Source organism: Grampus griseus (assembly GCF_964374135.1).
Source record: "Grampus griseus genome assembly, chromosome: 1".
In the NCBI taxonomy this organism is placed as follows: Eukaryota; Metazoa; Chordata; class Mammalia; order Artiodactyla; family Delphinidae; genus Grampus; species Grampus griseus.
The window spans coordinates 133,966,147-133,980,774 of NC_139017.1; the positions used below are offsets into that span (position 1 = coordinate 133,966,147).

A 14,628-nucleotide genomic window follows, 5' to 3' on the forward strand; every position below is an offset into this window, starting at 1 on the left:
TAGTATATATTTTTTGAATAAATAGATCTGTAATTTGAATTTTTGTACCTTGAAAATAAAGTAGAATAAGATATTCTCTCCCCCCCCGCACATCAATTTTGGCTATTTATTATATTTTTTGAATGCAAAATAAAGTTGGAATTCAGAAGTCTTAACCTCCTTGGAAAGTATAGTCACTCAAGTAGTTAAACATTTTATACCACTAGTGAGTTCCTTGAGGACTCACTCAAAGATAGATCATCTTTCTATCTCTTGTGCTTGGCACATAAACAGTATAGACAAACCTCATCTTATTGTTCTTTGCTTTATTACACTTTGCAGATGTTGCATTTTTAAAAATTGGAGGTTTGTGGCAACGCTGTGTCAAGCAAATCTATCGGCGCCATTTTTCCAACAGCATTTGCTTACTTCGTATCTCTAGGTCACTTTTCGGTAATTCTTGCAATATTTCAAGCCTTTTCATTATTATTATATTTGTTAGGCAAAAAAGATTATGACTTGCTCAAGGCTTAGATGATGGTTAGCATTTTTTAGCTATAAGGTGTTCTTTAAGGTATGTACATTGTTTCTTTTAGACATAATGCTGCTGCACACAGTGTGCACTGGGAAACCAAAAATTCATGTGACTCATTTTACTAAGATATTCACTTTGTGGTGAATATCTCATTAAAGATATCGAGAACTGGAATTGAACCCACAGTGTCTCTGAGGTGCGCCTGTATATGCTCAATTAATATTTGTGGAATTTATAACCTCACTTGACAGCTTTGTCATGGTTAGATTTTTATTTCAGTTGAGCTTCTGAATTTGTTAATGGAAAGTTACCATAAAAAAGGAAATAACAATGGTTTTTCACTAAAAAGATTGTTCTTAATAAAGATAAGACCAATCTCTTCTATACAGTTTATACAGAGATTTGAGATGTTTCTTAGAATAGTCTAGTTAGAAGCAAGTTTGAGGAAAGTGTTCTGTTAAGATTGAGAAAGGCCTAGTGTTAAATTAGTGTTATCTTCTACCATTTATATCACTAAGAAGCTTTAAAAAATTATATACATGTACATATATTTTTTTTCTTATGTTTTAGCCTACAAATGTAATACCTGTTGGTTATGAAAATTCAAACACATGCTCTTATGGGATTATTATAAAGTACTGTAATTACATATAATTTTGTTTGTTGTATCTACTTCAGTGTTTTTCTTTGTTTCAGACAGTTTACACTGGTGACTTGTGCTTTTAAAAAATGCTATATAAAGACTTTCAAATTCATATTCTATAAAATCATGTTTTTAATGCATCTCAAGGAGGAAGCTTACGAACTTCTCGATTCATATATGAAAGAAATTATACATTTTATGGAAATTTAATATTTTAAGAACATCCTCACTTTTCGAAGTACACTTGAAAGAGTCTCATGAATATAGCTTCAGAAAAAGTGTCTTCATATGGTGGTTAGTCTTAATTAGCATAATATAGAGAAAATGATATGCCCATTAGTTCTAAAAGTTTAGTAATTTCAATCTATCTGGCTAAAGCGCTTTAAAATTAATGAAGTGTCCTTTTTTGGCAGAAGTTTAACTTTCTTAATAAGTATAGGGTGTTTTTCTATTCAGTATGTTATGAAAGTAATTTTCTTTTGTATTTTACTTTCTTATATGAAATCTTTCTGTTCTCTAGGCAATGTTTTGTTTTCTAAAATATTTAGGAAGTTAGAAATAATATTTAAGCATTTTATTTGTTTATAGGCTAATAGAAAAGATGAGTGAATTTTTATTTCAACCAATTTATATGAAAAATCTTAGTTATTAGAATTTATTCTCTTTGTGAGAAACCAGATTGCCTTTGCATAAATAATTCAAATTTGAAATTTTTTGAGTATTTAATATGTGCATATTTTTACATATTTAGAAATTAAAGTGTTCAACAGTAAGTGCCATATAGCACTCCTTAAAGCAACATAAAAATTTTGTAGAGCTAACACTCTCTTAGAGACTACTTTTCTTTTTAATCTTTCAGTGGATGGAAGAATTTAAAAATGATATGCTAACTGAGAAAGACACCCGATACATGGCTGTTAAAGAAGTGGTTCATCATTTAATTGAATGCAATAAAGATATTCCAGGGATCTCTGAGATCAATTGGATAATTCACGTGGTTGATTCCCCAGATATAAATGCCTTTGTGCTTCCAGTACGTAAATGTTACCCAGCCTAATTTTTAATTGTTAAATTTAACGTCCTTGTTTTTTATGTTGTTCTAATTCCTTACATTATTTTCATTATGGTGCAGAACGGACAAGTGTTTATCTTCACTGGGCTTTTAAATAGTGTGACTGATATTCATCAGCTGTCCTTCCTTCTGGGCCATGAAATAGCACATGCAGTACTTGAACATGCCGTAAGTACCTAAAATGAATGTTCAGTTGTTGAAACACTCCTTTGAAATTAGCAAGTTAAATCTTTTAGAGAACTGAATCTTTTCAGTTATTTTTTATGATGGAATTTTAGTTTTTAATAATTGACTTATTCTGTTACCTGAGAAAGTATGATTGGCTAATTTTGAGAATTTTTATCATCTTTAGTGTTTTATACTGAATAATTAGTGTTTCTGTTAAATACTATTTTTATCATCTGTCTTTTTTGCTAAGAAGTGATTATTCTCAACCTGTAATTATTTCAAATTAGATTTTAAACTTTCCATAATTATTAACATACTTAGAATCTAGTCAGCAAATCAACTGTAGGAAAGTGATATTACTATTCAAGTGATAAATGTTTTCTTACTTCTTTATTCATTCTCAGAGGATAGCTTAGAGCATCTTTGAAAATGTCTAGAATGATATGCCATGTATAATTAATGCAGAGTAATAATAATGATACCTTGCCATTTTACAGTTTACTGAGTTTTTTAATACCTTCTCATTCATAATTTTAATACTATCCTCATGAGGTAGGTATTTAATATCCCTATATTACAGGGGTCCTCAAACCCCGGGCCGTCTACTGGTACTGGGCTGCACAGCAGGAGGTGAGCGGCAGGCGGGTGAGCGAAGCTTCATCTGCCGCTCCCCATCGCTCGCATTACCCCCTGAACCATCCCCCCACCCTGTCTGTGGAAAAATTGTTTTTCATGAAACCGGTCCCTGGTGCCAAAAAGGTTGGGGACTGCTGCTATATTATACACGAGGTCTCTAATGTTTAAAAACATGACTAACGTGACAAACTGGCGGAATTGGAACTTTAATCAAGGTTTTCTGTCTGCAAGTCTGGCACTGCTTCCTCTTCCCACAGTTACCCGGCTGTTGGCAGCACTTTCCTCATACATCATAGAATTCAGGTAGATTTCTTTACCCTTGTGAATATACATCTGTTTGACTTGGTGTGAATCTAGAAAACTAATATATTTGTTTACTCATATTTTTATTTTTATTCATTAAAAATTGTGCATGGCTCATTTGTTTACATGATTAGAGAGAGGTGTATTTTTTAATTGAAAACACAAAGGTAAATAGTGGAAGGATTGTGAATATATCAGAAATGCAAGTGGAAATGATAATGTTATTAATTCCTCTAAATGTCATCTCAAATTCTGTCTTTTCCTTAGAGTATCAATAAGATGAGGTGGACCAAAGTTGTGCTATTCTAGAGCGCAAATAGTAATTATCTCCTTTATTTCTTCTGAGTTACAGGAAAATAGAAAAAAATTTCTTCCTCAAACGCATACATACAAGAATAAATCTAAGCAGTTGAAATACGTTATATCTTTCTAGAAATGGCTTTATAACTGCAAAATCAATCAATTTGGGCCATTTTTAGTTTTTAAAAGGTGTTCATTTCAGCACATTAATTTTTCTGGCATCTGGGTCAGTGCCTTGTTCAGCATAATGTTGTCATCTCTATCGGTGCAAGAGCAATAATTAGACGAGACATAAAAAGCAAATGGTCTTAAAAATAGGAAATAGTTATTAATATTTCTTTGTTAGAGGTCTTAGACACTGTCAATACTATGTTTTCTCTTTTAGGAGTCTCCATTTTGTGTTTTCATTATTTCACAAATACAAATTTAAAAAAATTTTTAGTTTTCTAAGATTATGTAATAACAATTATATTCTTTAATAATTAATTACAAGGATTTTCTCTTCTATAATGACTTCATCATTTAGTGCTACAATAATTCCATAATTGTTTTTCATGAGTCTTACAATGAAGCAAAGAATGCTTTGTGAAGGCAGATTATATTCAGAAGTATTCTAGGTGATTATTTTTAGTTGTTAGCCATGTTTCATACATTCAAGTAATGATTCCTATATTATCAGTATCAGCACTACAATAACATTTATTCAGCAACTTTAGTGAGGAACAATGAACAGTCCAGTGCAGTAAACTTATATTTAGATATTACTACTCCAAACAACTATTTTAAGTAAAACATTTTTTGGTTACTGCTATAAGTAAATACAAAAAATCATATAACTAAATTTCCTGGTGGGAAATACCAGGCTGATAAAGTTGCAGACTTGCATGACTCTTCACATATTAGGTCATGAAGTCAAAAGACTTTTATTTAAAAAATAAATTTCTAATATTTTCCTGAATTGTTCCTTGTTTTAACTGCTTCATATGTTAGGTAGTGTTTGGTCTCTGTCTAAAAGTATAAGCATAATAAACATATTTATTTGATTTTTTAAAAAGATTTAGTGACTGTATTAGAAACTATAACTTCCTGGGTTTGATTCCTTGTTCTTTTACTAATTGCTTTTTGAATTTGGGCAACTCTTTTAATCTCTCTTCATCTTAGTTTATCTATAAAATAGGGAACAATTGTACCTATTTTACAAGATTATTATGCTTGTTAATATAAGACACTGTAGGTTAATGAACCTGTCATTGTATCTGAATGGTGGTAGTGGCTCAAGTAGTTATTAGTTGAATGAATAAATGAATGCATAAGTATGTACACAAGAGATGGGAAAAACAGACTGGGAAAGGATAAAGTGCACAGAAGAAAACGAATTTGCAGTCTTACGTGGCAAAGTTCAGTTAAACACATGTAATTATTTAATGTGATTACACACGATGAACTAGAAAATGTTAGCATGTACTATCTGAATTTATTAAGTGTAATTTTCATTATTTTGATTTTTCTCAGGCAGAAAAGGCTAGCTTGGTTCATTTCCTGGATTTCCTAGGTCTGATTTTTCTCACAATGATTTGGGCCATTTGTCCTCGAGATAGTTTGGCACTTTTGGGCCAGTGGATTCAGTCTAAATTGCAGGAGGTAAGTCTGAAACAGTAAGTTGAATTTGCAATGGCCTGTGGTGAGGACATTTTACTGTAAAGGAAAAAGTACCAGAAATGTTTTCATACCTTATCATGAGTCTTGCCACGAAAAACGGGTGCTAATTTTTGGCGTCTTACGTCTTCTTATTTTTAGGGGATATTCTTTTTTTATTTTTTATTTATTGTTTCTGGCTGCATTGGGTCTTCGTGGCTGTGCACAGGCTTTTCTCTGGTTGCGGTGAGTGGAGGCTACCCTTCATTGCGGTGCGTGGGCTTCTCATTACGGTGGCTTCTCTTGTTGTGGACTACGGGCTCTAGGCGCGCGGGCTTCAGTAGTTGTGGCTCGCGGGCTCTAGAGTGCAGTCTCAGTAGTTGTGGCGCACGGGCTTAGCTGCTCCGCGGCACGTGGGATCTTCCCGGACCAGGGCTTGAACCCGTGTCCCCTGCATTGGCAGGCAGATTGTTAACCACTGCGCCACCAGGGAAGCCCTTAGGGGATATTCTTAATAGTGAGCATTCAAATTAGAAAATATTACATCTCTTTTATGATGGAGATAGATGGATTAGAAGGGCTTGGCAACTTTTGGCTAGCTTTTTTTTTTTTTTTTTGCATAGTTATTGTTCTTACAGAGAGAAACCCAGTCACAACCCTTTCTTTCCTTCTGTTGCTTTACCTTCAGACGTTCCCCTTTTGTCTCCTAGTAACAGTGGTGTACTCACTGGATGACTCTCCCTTCCCCCAAATATTTGCATTTTAATGGGGAACTCTTAAAACCTGTAAACTTTTATGGACGCAGGGTTGGCAGAAGCTGCTTGACTACCCTCATCTCCTCATTCCCAGTTAAATTAATGTTGCCTGGAAAATACTGAAAGGACAGTCTTAATAGGTGTTTGTTAACTTTTGTTTTTAGTACTTATGCATAATGATAGTCATCTGATAAAATTTTTTGAGTCCTCCATCTTGTTCAAAACAGTACACTACTGAAAGGAGGTCTTGCAATCTTAATATCTGCTTTGTTTAACTATGATTAGCTATTTTATTTTATGTCTTTCATCAGATATTTCTTCTTGTCCTGGGAGGTTTGGTTATTTAGGAACAATCTGTTATTTGTTTATTCAGTGATTTGTGGAGCACCCATCAGAGTGCCATCTGGGTGCTGTTTAAATCCAATGTGTAAAATTCTTTGAGACAAATTGCTTTAGAAATTGAATAACTAAGTCTTTTATTCAGTGTTAGCATATCATTTGGTTTCATTTATATTGAAATAAAGGTTCTTAAACGGAAAAAGAAAGAATGGTTATTGCTTAGATTATAGAATCTCATATTTTGAATTTTATTTTTATCATTGATGTGCTGGGAAGTCAGAGAAGGTAATGTAGTTTTCCCCCCATTTATCAATAAATAGCTTTTTCTGTAATGGAATCAGGAGATTAAGTCATAAGAAAGATAACTGGAAGCTGTTTGTCCCTTGAAATACTTGATGATCCTGCTATTTGAGTATAATTCTTTAATAATTAAACTGAAAACGAAGTAAGGATTACTTCTGTTTGAACTCTTTTTCCCTAAATCAGGACCCCCTCCCAGTAGTTTTGGTGACAAGGAAATATTTCTTTCTCTGGAAGCTTGCTCATTGTCATTGGAGAGCAGAGGGAAATGCTGATAGTGAAGTTCTTGAGGGGGAATTGCTGACATTTTTTGGTCAGAGAAAGGAAGAGAGGAAGGAAGAAGTAGGGGGCCCTCACTTAACTGTCTGGGTACAATGTAGCAGCCCTCATAGAGCGCTACCAGGTAGGGTTTTGAGAGCTATTAATAATGATTATAGTAGCTAACATTTATTGAGTACTTACTGTATTGTAGGCACTAGGATAAACACTGTAGATTAATTTTGTACAGGGGTTAAGAATACAGGCTCTGATCAGATGGATCTGTGTTTGAATTTAATCTCTATTAGACCTAAATTTTATAGAACTTCAGCAGGTTACTTCACTTATTATAGGTTTCAGTTTCTTTATCTGTAAGTTTGGGTAATAGTAGTGGCTAACTCAAACATTATTGTGGGTTTAATTATACATTTAAAACAGCATTTCTCAATATAGGCACTGTTGACATTTTGAATTGACAAAGAATTGACAAGATAATTCTTTGTTGTGGGGAATTGTCCTCTGCATTGCAGAATGTTCAGTGGCTTCTACACGTCTAGATGCCTCTACACATCTGGCCTCTACCCACTAGATGCCAGTAGCACTCCCCCCTTTCTTCCCAGCCCCAGTTGTGACAATCAAAAATATCTCCAGACATTTCCAAATGTCCCTGAGGGACAATATCACGTCCAGTTGAGAACCACTGATTGAAAGCATTTAGCACAGTACCTGGTACCAAGTAAGGACTCAACAAATGGGAGTTATTATTATTAATTATTATTTGCTCATTTTATTCTCTCTGCAACTCTAGGAGTTTGGTACTGTTACTGCTCCATTTTACATATGATGCTATTGGGCTTAGAGGCGTTAAAAAATTAGCCCAGAACTAATAGTTAATACACATCAGCATTTGGGCTTGAACACGTTTCTTTCCTTTTAAAGCCAATGTTTTTAATTGGTTATACTACCGGCAGATTCGTTGGGACACCTGCAGACTGCTTATGGAAAGTGCAGACACTATATAATATAGTTCAGCAACCTAAAACAGACATGATCGAGAAGGAAGCAAGTCATATCTAATGGTCATATACAATGGATTAGATTGATTTTACTATTTCTAGCCATTACTGACATGCAGCTACCTCTGAAAAATTGCTTCCCCAATTAATAGCTCTTCTCTCAAAAATCCTGCCTATTGATCCATCTTCTACAAAGTTTTAGTACTTACTGAAAATTAGTATTTAACTGGAAAGCATTCACATAAATACAAGTAATTAGGAAAATTACAGTTATAATATCTATTTGTATTCTTTTATTGAAGTTGGAAGAAAAGTTCATTTTCCTAACTAATCGATACTTAGAAAACAAAGAGGAAATTAAGATAATATGTCAAAGAAAGAACATTCTGCTATATGGTTAATTTTCTAACTGAAATAAATCCTCTAGTAGTGTCACTGGCTATTATATAGCTATAGTTTTTCAATTTTCTTTTAAAACTGCAAGATCACAATGTTCCTTGGTCATATTAAAAATCCTGCATCAATAAGCTTTCTTAGGGAATCCTCTACATAGTAAGTAGAGATTATAATTGGAAAAATACAAGTCCACTGTATGACACTGTGGACTCTCCAAAAGTTTGCAGGCATGGTTTTTTCCTATTCTTTCCATGTTTTAAAAATATTAATCTCTGGGCATCCCTGGTGGCGCGGTGGTTGAGAGTCCGCCTGCCGATGCAGGGGACACGGGTTCGTGCCCCGGTCCGGGAAGATCCCACATGCCGCGGAGCGGCTGGGCCCGTGAGCCATGGCCGCTGACCCTGCGCGTCCGGAGGCTGTGCTCTGCAACGGGAGAGGCCACAATGGTGAGAGGCCCGCGTACCGCAAAAAAAAAAAAAAAAAAAAAATCTCTGATGGAGGAAATAAAGGCTGCACTTTGTTTTATACCATGGTGTTCTTTAAATGTTTATCATGGAGAGCATAAAAGCTATATCCTAGGTACTTCATGAAATTAATTTTTAAAATCTCATTTTTTGCTCCTTTTGTTATGAAATAGCCTTAATGGAACTTTTCTTTCTTATTTCTTCTTAGTTTATGTTTGATAGACCATATAGTAGAACACTGGAGGCTGAAGCTGACAAAATTGGACTACAACTTGCTGCAAAGGTAAAATATTTAGTAGTTGAGAATACACAGTGTCCTTCACATAGTAAAAGATAAATGTGTATCATCTTAATGAGGTTTGGCATGGGCATAGAATGAAGGTTGGGCTATGTATAATTTTTCATTAATACCTTTTTAAGTCTGTGCCCTCTTTGCTATCTTTATTTTATTCCTTTCCCTTAGTTTGCTGATCTAAGGAGGCTTTTTGAGTAAGTAAGATGATGTGTAGCTGTTTTTCCCCACTTGGAGAAAGGTTTACCTTACTGTAGCTGTATTCCTGGCTAAGCAACCTGAATTTTCACCATTTAAATAAACGATAGAAGAGCAGGCTTATTACTCTGTATCTTTCAGACTATTTTTGTTGCAGCAGATGGCTTATTTTTGCTAGCCACAGAGAGCAGCTCTGGGCCTTTACTCTGGTTTACGTTGGCTTTGTTCATATCTACCTAACAGGTCACTTCATGCCTGGCTGCTGTTTTTAATCACCTGTGATAACTGCATATTATTAGTAGGATTTAGCATTAAAAGTAAAACTGTATTTTTAAAAATGAATGAAAACAGTGCCACTTCACATATTAAATTCAAATTGTATTTGATTCTTTGTTGAGTTTTCAGTAGTTATTAAAAGTCCTAACTATTGAAAATTACTATTATCTGAATTTCTCATTATGGGTTTTGTGGATTTAATTTCATAAATCAAGATATTAGTCATTCACAAAAGCAGTGTTCTTTGAATGTTACATAAGTAGAATTAAGTGAATTATCAGACTGCATAGATTAAGAGGTTCCCAAATGATGGGCCACAGATTGGCTCTATCAAGAATTTCCTAATTTTAATGTACTACAGTCTGAAATTTTCCCTCTAGGTAAGTGCATTCTGTGTTCTGATTAAGAAATCTTTGCTTTTTTCAGTAAATTGTTCCTGTTTTATTTCCAAGAAGTTTTATTGTTTTGTTAAATGTAAGGAGGAGGTCAAGATAATTTTTTTCTCATGTGGATATCTAATAGACTCAGCACTATTTATTGAAGAGTTTATCTTTTCTCCACTATACTTCAGTGTCTCTTTGTCATTTATGTGGGAGGCTATATGTAAGTCTGTTTCTGGACTCCCTGTTGTATTCCATTGGCCTGTTATTTGTCTTTGAGCCAATACCACATTGTCATTGTAGCTGTGTAATAAGTCTCGATATCTGATATCTTGATGTCTTGATTTCTGTCCTCCAATGTTGTTCTGCAATATTGACTTGGCTATTCTTGGTCCTTTGCTTTTTCATATAAATTTCAGAATCAGCTTGTTAAATCACATACCTGTACAAAACCATGCCTGGGATTTTGATGGGAATTGTGTGCCTCAAATATAGATCAATATGGGGACAGCTGACTAGTGTCAACAGTATTCTAATCCATGGATGGTGTATTTGTCCATTTGTTTAGATGTTCTTTAATTTCTTTCAGTGATGCTTTGAAATTTTTTTGTGTGTGTAGGACTTATACATCTTTTGTTAGATTTATTGCTTAGTGTTTGACATTTTTGATGTTATAAACAATGTCATTGAAAAAACAAATTTGCCTATATATAGAAATACAGTTTGTTTTTATCATTGACTTTGTATCCAGCAACCTTGTTAAATAAATTCACTTAATTCTAATAGTGTGTAGATTCTTTTAGATTTTTACATATACATAGTTATGTTGTCTGGGAATAATAACAGCTTTATTGCTTCCTTTCCATTCTGTATACTTCCTTTTTTTTTTTTTTACCTAATTGCCATGGCCAGAAACTTCAGCACAGTGTTGATGGTGGACACCTTTGTTTCTTCATGATCTTAGTGGAAAAGTATTCAATATTTCACCATTAATTCTGATGTTTGTTGTAAGCTTTTTTTAAACCTGACTTTTGTCAGATAGGAGTTTCCCGTCTATTTCTAATATGCTAAGAGATTTTTAAAAATTATGAATATTAAGTTTTTCAAATGGCTTTTCTGCACTTATTGATGATTTTATAGTTTTTCTCCTTTAATCTGTTAATGTGGCAAATTACAATAATTTTTTTTGTTTAAAAAATGACAATTTTTTATTTTTGAAATAGACCAATTTTGTCAATTATATTAACCTTTTAATGTATTGCTGGAGTTGGTCTGCTAATGTTTAGTTTAGAATGTTTCTGTGTTCATAGGAGGTGGTGGCTTGGAATTTTCTTGTAATGTCTTGTCAGGTTTTGGTATCAACATTATGCTGGTCTCATAAAATGCGTTGGGTGGTGTTCCTTCTTCTTTGTAAGAGTTTGTGTAAGAATAGTGATATTTATTTTTTCAATGTTTGGATAAAGCCATATGGGCCTACACATTTCTTTGTGGAAGGGTATTTAATTATGGATTCAATAGATGTGTAACTACTCTTTAATAGATGTAAAACTATTCAGATTTTTATATCAATTTTCATAAGTTTTGTTTTTCTAGGAACTTAGGTTTTGTTTAAACTTTCAGTATTATTGGTATAAAGTTGTTTTGATATACTCTTCTTATATCTTTAATGTCTCAAGGATTCCTGCATTCTACAGATATAGTTTTAAAATGTCCCCTTTGTTCCTAGTATTGGTGATACATGCTTTGTCTCTTTGCTAGATTTTATTACATTCATTAATCTTTTCAAAAAGATGTTTTGGCTTTGCTTATTTTCTCTATTCTATGTTTGTTTTCTATTGTTTCAGTTACTGTTGTTATCTTTATTATTTCCTTCTGCTTTGAGCTTTATCTGCTGTTCTTCCTGACTTCTTTAGATAGATACTTAAGTCATTGATTTGTCATTTTCTTTTCTAATGTATACATTTATGCCTAGCCGTTTTCTTTTCAGAATATCTCGTCATATTGCAAGTGTTGATATGTTTTTGTTTTTTTCAGTTTAAAATATATTCTTGTTTTCATTGTAATTTCTTCTCTGACCCATGGGTCGTTTAGCAGTATATTCCTTAGTTTCTAAACATTTGTTGGTTTCCTTAGTTTCTAAACATTCCTTGATTTCTAAACATTTACCTTTTGTTTTTGATGTCTAGCTTAATTACAGTCTGATGGGAGAATATACTGAATGGTGAATTCTTTAAAATTTGTTCAGTTTTGCTTTATGGCTCAGCATGTTACCAAGTTTGTTAAAAAGGTATGCACTTGAAAGTGGATTCTGCCATTGTGGATGCAGTGTTCTACGTATGTCCATTTTGTCAAGTTTGTTAAATCTGTTGTTTCAGATCATCTATATCCTTGCTGAATTTTTTTCTCTGCTTTTTTTTTTTCTAGTTACCAAGAGAGGTTAGTCTCTCGTGATTCTGAATTTTTCTGTTTTTTCTTTTAGTCCTATTAATTTTTACTTTTTATATTTTAATACTATTTTTAGCATACTCATATAGGATTGTTAGAGTTTACTGGTAGCTTGATCCTTTTATCAATATGTAATCCCTCTTGGGCTCTAGTAATGCTTCTCGCCTGCAGTTCTCTTTTTCCTTTATTAGTATTGTCGTGACAGCTTTCTTTTGGTTAGTGCTTGCCTGTCATATCTTACTCCATTCTTTTATTTTCAAGTTTTCTGTGTTCTTATGTGTGTGCCTCTTATAAGTAACACATAGTTGTTTTCTCGTCCTTGCTGTATTTTGGATGTTTTTAGTCTGTTTATATTTTTAATTTGTATTTCTTAATGACTAATGCTGTGGAGGATATGTTTATGTGTGTACTGGCCATTCATGTACCTTCTTTTGTTAACTGTCTTTTTAGATATTTTACTCAGTTTTAAATTGAGTTGTCTTCTTATTCTTACATTGTAAGAGTTCTTTATACATATGCTGGATATAAGTCCTTTGTCAAATATTTGTGCAAATATTTTCTCTTATTCTGTGACTTGCTTTATTTTTTTATAGTGTGTTTTGAACAATAAAAGTTTAAAATTTTTATGAAATCTAATTTTTCTACTTTGTGTTTAATTTACTCTTTCTCTAGTTTTATAATGTAGGTGCTTAGATCATTGGTTTAGACTTTCTTCTTATTTAGAATAGCATTTAAAGCTCTAAATTTCCCACTCTGCATTGTTTTAGCTAGACACAGATTTTGATGTGTTGTATTTTTATTTTCAGTTACACAGATTTTGATATGTTGTATTTTTATTTTCAGTTAAGTCAGAATATTTTCTAAAATTTCCATTGTGATTTCTTCTTTCATCCATGTGTTGTTCAGCAGTGAGTCATTTAATATCCAGGTATTTGGAGTTTGTCTAAACGTTTATTTCTAATTAATTATTTCATGGTCAGAGAATATACTCTGTGAGAATTTAATTTTTTCAACTCTGTTGGGACTTGTTTTATGGTGTATCATTTGGTCTATTTTGGTGACTGTTCCATCACTTGAAAAAATGTGTATTCAGTATTTGCTGAGTGTGTACTCTATAAATATCAATTAAGTTAAGGTAGTTTATAGAGTCATTAAATCTTCTATATCTTCTGATTTTTTGTCTACTTGCTGTTGAGTAAGGAGTTTTGAAATCTTTAACCGTGACTGTGGATTTGTCTATTTTTTCTTTCAGTTCTGTTAGTTTCTGCTTCCTGAATTTTGAAGCTCTCTATTAGGTGCATACACATGTGGGATTATTTTATCCTCTTATTGAACTGGTTGATTATTGTGAAGTATTTTTTTATTTGTCTCTAGCAATACTCTGAAGTATTTTTTGTTTGGCATTAATTTTTTTAAATTTATTTTTTATTGAAGTATGGTTGAATTACAATGTTGTGTTAATTACTGCCGTACAGCAGTGACTCAGTTATAGATATATATGCATTCTTTTCCATATTCTTTTTTTTTTTTTAATTTATTTGGTTGTGCTGTCTCTTAGTTGTGACCTGCAGGCTCCTTATTTGCGGCACATGGGCTACTTAGTTGTGGCATGCGAACTCTTAGTTGTGGCATGCATGTGGGATCTACTTCCCTGACCAGAGATCGAACCCAGGCCCCCTGCATTGGCAACGTGCAGTCTTAACCACTGCACCACCAGGGAAGTCCCTTATTTTTCATGTCTTTTCCATTATGGTTTATCACAGGATATTGAATATAGTTCCCTGTGCTACACAGTAGGACCCTGTTGTTTATCCATTCTGTACATACCAATTTGCATCTGCTAATCCCAAACTCACGATCCCTCTCCCACCTCCCTCCCCCTTGGCAACCACTAGTCTAATCTCTATGTCCCTTTTTCTGTTTCTGTTTCATAGATAGGTTTGTGTTGCATTTTAGATTCTACATATAAGTGAAATCATGTGGTATTTGTCTTTCTCTTTCTGACTTACTTCACTTAGTATGATAACCTGTGGTTGCATTCATGTTGCTGCAAATGGCATTATTTCATTCTTTTTTATGGCTGAGTACTATTCCATTGTATATATGTACCACATCTTCTTTATCCAGTCATCTGTCAATGGACATTTAGGTTGTTTCCATGTCTTGGCTATTGTGAATAGTGCTGCTATGAACATAGGGGTGCATGTATGTTTTTGAATTATAGTTTTGTCTAGATAT

At 33.3% G+C, this 14,628-nt stretch overlaps 1 protein-coding gene across 1 annotated transcript in view; it reads left to right on the top strand.

Moving 5' to 3' along the window:
- The window catches only part of OMA1 (OMA1 zinc metallopeptidase), an 81,352-nt gene that overhangs the window by 10,349 nt on the left and 56,375 nt on the right, over positions 1–14,628 (top strand). The window contains exons 4-7 of the mRNA XM_082665024.1: positions 2,017–2,190; positions 2,290–2,397; positions 5,149–5,277; positions 9,008–9,082. Of these exons, the coding sequence (XP_082521150.1) occupies positions 2,017–2,190; positions 2,290–2,397; positions 5,149–5,277; positions 9,008–9,082 (486 nt within the window). The remainder of the gene's footprint in view (positions 1–2,016; positions 2,191–2,289; positions 2,398–5,148; positions 5,278–9,007; positions 9,083–14,628) is intronic.